Here is a 7,966-nt window from a genome sequence, read left to right as displayed (position 1 = left end):
AGAGTGCTCTGAGAGCACAACATCCCCCGCATGAATTTTTTTAAAGAGTTTATATTTTCTTTGTATTTTAGGAAATAACAGTAGATGGCAGCATTTGAAATAAATTGTGCAGAACATTTTGTTGGGAGTAATCCAGTCTGAATGGTAATGCCATAAGGATGTAGCTCACCCACAAAAGCCTTAAACAAGGAAACTAACTATAGTTATAGTTAGATATTGTGATATTCTCTGGAAACTGGAGTAGATTTCATGAAGCTCCGTAAAACAGGGGCAGTAACTCTGTCAAAATAAGTCGAAATGAAACGGGACTGCGATATGCGTATCATCAACATGTCGACATCTTGTGAGTAGAGTGTCAGGGATATTCTCTAAAAACTGGAGGAGTTGATTTCACAAGCTTAGTACCCTCTGTGGGACGGAGAGACGGACGGACAGACAGACTGCGCAACGACATAACCCCCCTTCGGCCATTCTGGCCCGGCTGGGGATAAAAAACCCAAGAAGTCGGCATCACTCGTGATATTGGTGTACCCCAATGCTGCAAATGTATTGCAACTAAAACCGTCCAATGTTGGATGCAAGCTATGAAGTGAAGTGTTTCTGGTGGCTTCTTGTGCCCATAAACATATGGAACTGTAGGTCCTGACTTACATTTGCTTGCAACAAAAACATACATCTAATCAATTTTACATAGTATTTTTATTTCCAAAGAACTGATTGGTCAACGTCATGTTCCTGTCTTGGCATGCATGTTCCATCTGATTTTAAAGATTCATCGCAAAGTTTGTGTCCCTAACTACTATTTTACCAACATCTGTAGAAAAAATGGCTGCTTTGTGTGTTACCATGCTCCTGGGAGCTATCTTAATAAGCCAATTATAAATTATCACACAAACCTCTTTTCATACAACTTGAAAGCTATACATCCCACTTAAACAAAACTGATAAATGTGATTTTTAAATGAGTGCCACCTTTCACAAGATACTTAAGAAAAAGAACATCAACCAGGGATGGACATAAACACTACTCCGTAAGTCAAATACCAGTGAAAAACCAGTAGTTTTCTACCAAAGTCTAGCCATATTACATAAACTAATAGTCCAAAATGGGCTGTGGACAAGTTGGATTTGACAGTGTACATGAAGTAGGCAACAAATAATTGTAATGCACTTCCATTGATGGCACAAATGTAAGCAGGGAGAACGTTTACCACACTGGTGAATCACAAACGCAGGTATTATGGTAACAAAGTAGGGCCTGGTTCCACACAGCAATCTTTGTGCTAAGGTGATTGCAACTCCTATACCTTTACATGGCTTTGTAGCACTAAGACCATTTTGTTGAACAGAGCCTGCAGATCATATCAGAACAAATGTGGGTGTCAAACATGATCAGATGGTCCTCGTATTACCAGCACATCCACTCTGTACTGTGAACTGCAGCAACCCTATTCTGTTGCCAGTCTATGACAACTTGAATAAACCATCATATTATCCTAGTTTTAATGACAAAAGACAATCTTTTTTTCAAATTTTTTTTATTTCCCCTTCATATTTTACAGGTCATTTACTTCTTGGCCTTAGTATCTTTGCTGGTAGTTTCGCTTTTGCTTTCACTCCTGCTCTTTGAGTTGGAGGATCTCCTCCTCTTGCGCTCCTTGGCTTCCTTCATTCTCTGGGCCAAGAGTTTAGCATACTCTGCAGCATCCTCACGTTTCTTAGCATTCCTCCTCTTCTTGAGTGCCATGCGATGTCTCTTGTGCTGCAGCACCAGTGGGGTGACCAACCGCTGGATCTTAGGAGCCTTTGTCTTGGCCTTCTTGCCTGGAAACAGTTAAAAGTTCAAGGTAATGAGCTAAATGCTCTTCAAATACTGAAACAAATAATTTATACTATGGACCAGTGGGCCATTGTATATTTTTCCCAGAAAGTCTGAAGATGATTTTTACAAGTTTCTAATGAAATTACACAAATTCTGAAAATGATCACACACCTTTACAAAATTAGCACAAAGTATATATGCATATAAAATATGCTTAGGTCTCATAAAATACCGGGTAGTCAGTGGATGGTATTTAATTCCCTATAGTGCAATGCCCTTGTCAGACATATTACAGAGGCCTGTAGATATACACAACTAACCACTGGTTTGAGTGTAAGCAGAGACATATGTACAGGATACGACCTACTGTAACATATTTAGCACCCTAACACTTCACCATTATGGGTGGGTGAGGTGAAATGGGGTTTAACACTGCGTACAAAATTCTTCCACTTATATAGCAACTCACATGCACGGGTGTCTGCTTGTGCTAGTCCTGTTGATGCCAGTTTTATAGTGATAGCCCACTGAGATACGATGCCACAGTTTAACATGAATACCCCACTCAGACACAGGATACTCACTCCGAACCAACCAGTCCTTTTTGCCCCTTAATGCTGAGCACCAGGCAGGGTAAAAACAAGTTCCATCTTGTAAAGGCTTGGTATGATATGGCTAGGGGATCGAACCCAAGACCTTCTGCTATATCCACTAGATCACAGGGGATGTCTTACCATTTTTTAATCATAAAGGGGCGGTATTTGGGATGCCATTAAGACTCCCATGATGCAGTTGTTTGAATATTTTAATGTTATTGCATGGACTACACCTACAAGGGTAGATAGACTTCTCAGTTGCACACCAATCTAATAGCTTTCAAACACATTGTTTACCAATAATGGTCGTGACAAATGACCTACCAAATGAATATATCGGTAATGAAACAAGGACAAGGGAGAGAACCAACCTTCCTTCTCAGGCAGAGGTCTGCGGATGACATATTGTCTCACATCATCTTCCTTGGACAGGTTGAACAGCTTCCTGATCTTGCTGGCTCTCTTGGGTCCAAGACGACGGGGGATGGTCTTGTCAGTAAGGCCAGGGATATCTTTTTCACCTGTGCACAGAAAATGAATGCCCTTACATATATACCTTGAATTCTTAACCAATTGCAAACACTAAATGATGGCGCATGTTCACAAATGTTGGCTGCACTGGTGTCAGTATCTTTATTGTCAGCAAGATGTGACTACTTAATGGTCAAATGATCCCTAACATGTGATATTTACCAATATTTTAGAAGTAGGGATGGTGGAGCTACTAATTTAATGAACAGCAGAACCTGGTTCTTAAACCATTTCTCATTTTGCCCAGAATTAACTTGATATATATATACAATTTTAAAAGGTTATTCGTACCCTTCTTGATGATAATCATGGAGAGTACAGAGAGTTGTCCATCAACAATGCATCCACGGACAGACTTCCTCTTGCGCTCGCCAGACCTCCTGGGTCGGAAGCAAGAGTGGCCCTTGGATAGGAGCAATCGCACACGGCCATTTGTCAAGACACCCTGTTTCATAGGGAAGCCCTGCTTGTCATTGCCGCCGGTGATGCGAAGGAGATATCCCTGGAACAAACATGTCAGTAAGATGTATCCTTCCAAATCCTCCAGTTGTTAATTAACATAACATAGTATATTCCATTGCTTTGGTGGGAACCTATCAGAGCTCCAGATAACTTATGGAGCAATTGAGTTTTTACTCAAGGGTTTTGATTTTAATTGGGTTTTTACATTTTTCATTGGGTAACTAATAATTTTTCACTCAATTAATCACTCTTTTGGGTTTTTCCCCAAATTAGTAAACATTTTAAGATTTAAAAAAATGAAATAATGTTTTAGATGTATATAACTGTTCTAAATACATAGGCTTGACTCGGAAAGTAAATTAGCTTGTAATTGTGTTTCGGAAATTAGCTCCTTTGAGAAAGCTGCACTGGGTTTTACGCGTGCTGTTTTTATACATTTGAGTTTTGCATTAAATGCATGCATTTCTGTAAGTTAACTCTTTCAACACCAGTCAACCAGTAGTGTTTACTGCTGGGACACCGAGTTCCAAGAGACTTGTGTGCGATAGATGAAGCCAACATTTATCAAAGAAAATATCTGCTTGTAAAATATCTTTGCTACTACATGTTATACACCATTTGACCATGTTGAAAGGTCTGATCCTATGGTTTATAAATATGAAAGTTATGTTTATCACATTATTTAAATAATGCATTTACAACTTAATTAAGTTTGTTGTAAATAAAGAATATAAGCTAACACGTTGATAACATCCAGATTAAGGACAAAGGAAGCGAAAAATTGACGATTTTCGGCAAATATAAGATTTAATAAAATCAACTTCCCTATTTCTGTTTTATTTTCATTGTTTACGTAATTGGAAAATCATTTTAGAAAGAATTATAAATAGTATCTGTCATCACCAATTTCCCGATGACAGCGGGAGGTTTGCTAAGTAACATGAAGAAATACCCCAGTTTTCGAGGCTTCGTATGAATAACACGTTCGAAGACTTGCATAAGACACATCGCTAGAAAGCTTATTTCATCAACACGCTCGTAACATCACCTGGAGTTTTTTCGTAGTTATTACATGCAATTTCATTGGATAACAATTGGTTTCTAATGACGCTTTCTTGTCGAAATCTGCTACAAGGTTTCTTGATTGGTCAGATTTGAGCATGTGACCTAAGGCAGCCAATCAAATTACATCTATGGTACTGCTTCGTGTATATTAGAAATTTCAGAAGTTGACGAAAGATTTTCGTTAAATCGTGTTATTCTAAACGTTGTAAGCAGGAAATCACGATACATATTAAAAATAAGGAACTTTGTGAATGTATCGTGCTAGGTTACGAGATGACAGATTTTTCATGCATATATTTTTGCATTAAACATCGTGGCCGGGCCGAGAATTCAAGGTGACAAAAGCCGAGATGTCATCTGACTAACATTACATGCGATCGCGAGAAAAGATGGAAATAATAACTTAGCTGTAAGTTTGACAACTTTTAGATATATTTTTGTTGGTTTAATATAGTACTTTGTATAATATATGTTAAGATTTGCTTGAAACGCAAATACGCTGCTTATCTGTAGCTCTGGATATTGATCATAAATGTTTCTCAAACAATAAAGAAAGAGTAGTTTGTACACATACAAACAAGATTTCAAATAAAAAATGTTCTGAAGATTAATATCAACATTCCAACAGCAGCATTTTATAAAAACTACAACTGTTACCTTCCACTCATCTCCTAGGTTTTCAGCCGTCACTTCAGCTGACATACGCTTGTCATAGAAGGGCCGAAGTTTCTTTTCATCATCAACTTCGATCAGTTTTTGACAGCCAGTGGCTGGATAAGCTATGTTCAGCTGAAAAGATGAAATTTGAAGCAAGTTAGAAATGACAAAATATATGCGATTTTTGTTCATCTGAGTTGACGAACAGGTTGTAGCTAACCACAAATCAGTATACAATATCTTGTATTGCAGATACCCCTGATAAATATATAACATCAAAATTTGGATATTTTCAGTGGTGCTCGTTTTTGAGGCACAGATATTGTCTCAATAATATAAAGATGTTTTCCAACCAAAATATCACAAATTAGTTCGTATATGTTCATTGGGGTACAAGAACTAGACCCATGAAGATACGGAGTAGAATATGTCTTCAGCAACCCATGCTTGCTGTAAAAGGTGACTGTGCTTGTCGTAAGTGGCGACTAACGGGATTGGGTGGTCAGGCTCGCTGACTTAGTTGATACATGTCATCGATCCCAATTGAGTGGATCGATGCTCATGAAATTCATCACTGGATTGTCTGGTCATGACTCGATTATTAACAGACCGCCATTATATACCTGGAATATTGCTGAATGCGGCGTTAACCAAACAAACCAACCAACAAGAAGTAATCCAGGGTTAGAAATTGGCACTAGTCCTATAGTTCTTGCCAATCTGCCCAATACTTAAGGTATCATAAGGACAAGGAGATATTTGCCAAATTTAGGGGTTTGCTATATATTATCATTTTAACGACTAGTGGACCAAAAATGTTAGTTTCTACCGCTGTAATATGAGGCATAATACTTTGAATGGTGTACACAATGGTACATATGTAACATACCCTGACCTGTGCTTATTCACAATTTGTAAAATTGTGCTGAACTGGTAGTTTGTTTATTTGTTGCTTAACACCGCACTCAGCAATATTCCAGGTATATGACGGTGATCTGTAAATAATTGAGTCTGAACCAGACAATCCAGTGATTGACATCATGAACATCGATCCACACAATTGAGATACGATGACACGCATAGAGTCGGCGAGTCTGACCACCCGATCCTGTGAGTTGCCTCTTACGACAAGCATGAAGACCTATTCTAACCTGGATCTTCACGGGTCCTGGTCCAGTTTAACTACAGGTCCGGGAAAATAATGCCAATCAAAAGTGTTAAACCTCAAACTTCAAACCGCAACTACGAGTATATCTCATACCACACTCAGTGCATAATCAAAACAAACACCTCAGTTAAAAATTATGCAGGTCCTGAGACCTGACATTTCCACAAAGGTTTGAAGGACCAGCACATTTCAAAACAATAATTAAAGTTTTATTGACAAGCAGCTGTTTTATGATCTTATTACCATGTCCTTCATAGACTAAATTTTCACTCACGAATGGTTGTGCAGTTGACCAATTTTAGGGACAAGTTCAGCATCCCATTTTAAAGAAGATTCTGAATGGTTATCAAGGGGTGTCCTTAGACAAGTGAATAGCAGAAAACATCAAGGGGCCACCATAATTTCTAACTCAGCGCCAAATGACATCCACACCTGTTTTGGTAACGCAGTTCGGACAGCACTTATTTTATTAATACAACATCAAAATCTACTTATTTTTTACAGCAATCCGCCAGTTATAATTTTACAATATATTCACTTTGATCCTGACACTGTTCTGAAATTTTGCAAAGAGACCAAATATTCACCAACACTTAAAATATCCATTGTCATGACAAATATATATCAAATATTTTGAATGCGATGACAGACCATAAACAATGTAATTTTAATAATTAAAGGTGTGCATAATCACATGCCATTTACATGATGGCAGTAACTGGCAATTTCCAGAGTTTTGAAAGCCTCTCATCACTGAAAGACAAATTCACGTCCACAATTGAACTTTTCCATACCAAAAATTGTATTGAATACATTTACTGACAAGTTTCACAAACCCAATAATATAACTTTGATTTTCACATATTTCAGAAACCCATACATGGTGTTAATTGGTCAGTGGCCCTTACACTCTGTACTGTACCATTTACCACCTTCTCAATCATCACAATACAAACATATAGGCCAATATTGGGAAAGCAACATGGACTCAGTAAAACTGGACTGCCCAACCTGGCCCCCCCTTCCATAGGCAATTATTTAAGTAGTTGTTAACGAAGGCAACCTTAACCTTCATCTCCCAATATTGTTGCGTACAACATATCACATTATGGTGAAGGAAGATAGGTAGGGTTCAGGAGAACGTGCATTCAGAATATTGGTGTCTATCTCTACACAAATGTGTATAACAAGTACGTATTACTGCTCTGCGTGCATCGTTCTCGTGACATGTCATCGTTTCCATAAACTTAAGAATTTTTCAGGATAAAATATATGTCGATGTAAATAAGGACCCATGCATGTGTCATCACAGGAGCTATTTACAATCTAAAACATCTAGCACATAATTCAAACACACTTGGGATATTTTGAATTATATCGCATAACACAATGCCTTGTCGTTCGATTGTGATCTTTATTTTAATCGTATTGATGTAATAAACACCACGTTTTGTTGGTATATATGTACCTTCATCCTTAGATGTAACGACCAATCTCGATGGCCGACCGGAAAAAGAAAGTTGCACCGGAAGGGTAAATGTAATCTCGACTCATATTTTCGGCGTATTGTACAGTTCCATTTCTGTTCAATCGCTTTAATTCTTAATGTGGATTAAATTCAATCAGAATACCTCAATACTTGATTGCGAATAAAACAGTTGGAAA

The 7,966-nt window shown here is 38.0% G+C and overlaps 1 protein-coding gene across 1 annotated transcript; it reads right to left on the bottom strand.

The window, feature by feature from the left end:
• Nucleotides 1-680: 680 nt before the first annotated feature.
• Nucleotides 681-7,918, bottom strand: LOC124131383 (40S ribosomal protein S6-like). The gene is made up of 5 exons (XM_046494626.2): nt 7,770-7,918; nt 5,134-5,265; nt 3,241-3,451; nt 2,790-2,939; nt 681-1,824 (listed from the first exon to the last, which is right to left on the bottom strand). Exons 1-5 carry the CDS (start codon nt 7,773-7,775, stop codon nt 1,568-1,570), a joined length of 756 nt encoding a protein of 251 aa, XP_046350582.1. The 5' UTR covers nt 7,776-7,918; the 3' UTR covers nt 681-1,567.
• Between the last annotated feature and the right edge of the window lie 48 nt (nt 7,919-7,966).

The sequence above is a fragment of the Haliotis rufescens genome, unplaced genomic scaffold (assembly GCF_023055435.1).
Source record: "Haliotis rufescens isolate VD_foot unplaced genomic scaffold, xgHalRufe1.0.p SCAF_1, whole genome shotgun sequence".
NCBI lineage: Eukaryota > Metazoa > Mollusca > Gastropoda > Lepetellida > Haliotidae > Haliotis > Haliotis rufescens.
Note: the sequence above shows the minus strand (reverse complement) of the source record. Positions and strands in the feature narration are given on the sequence as shown.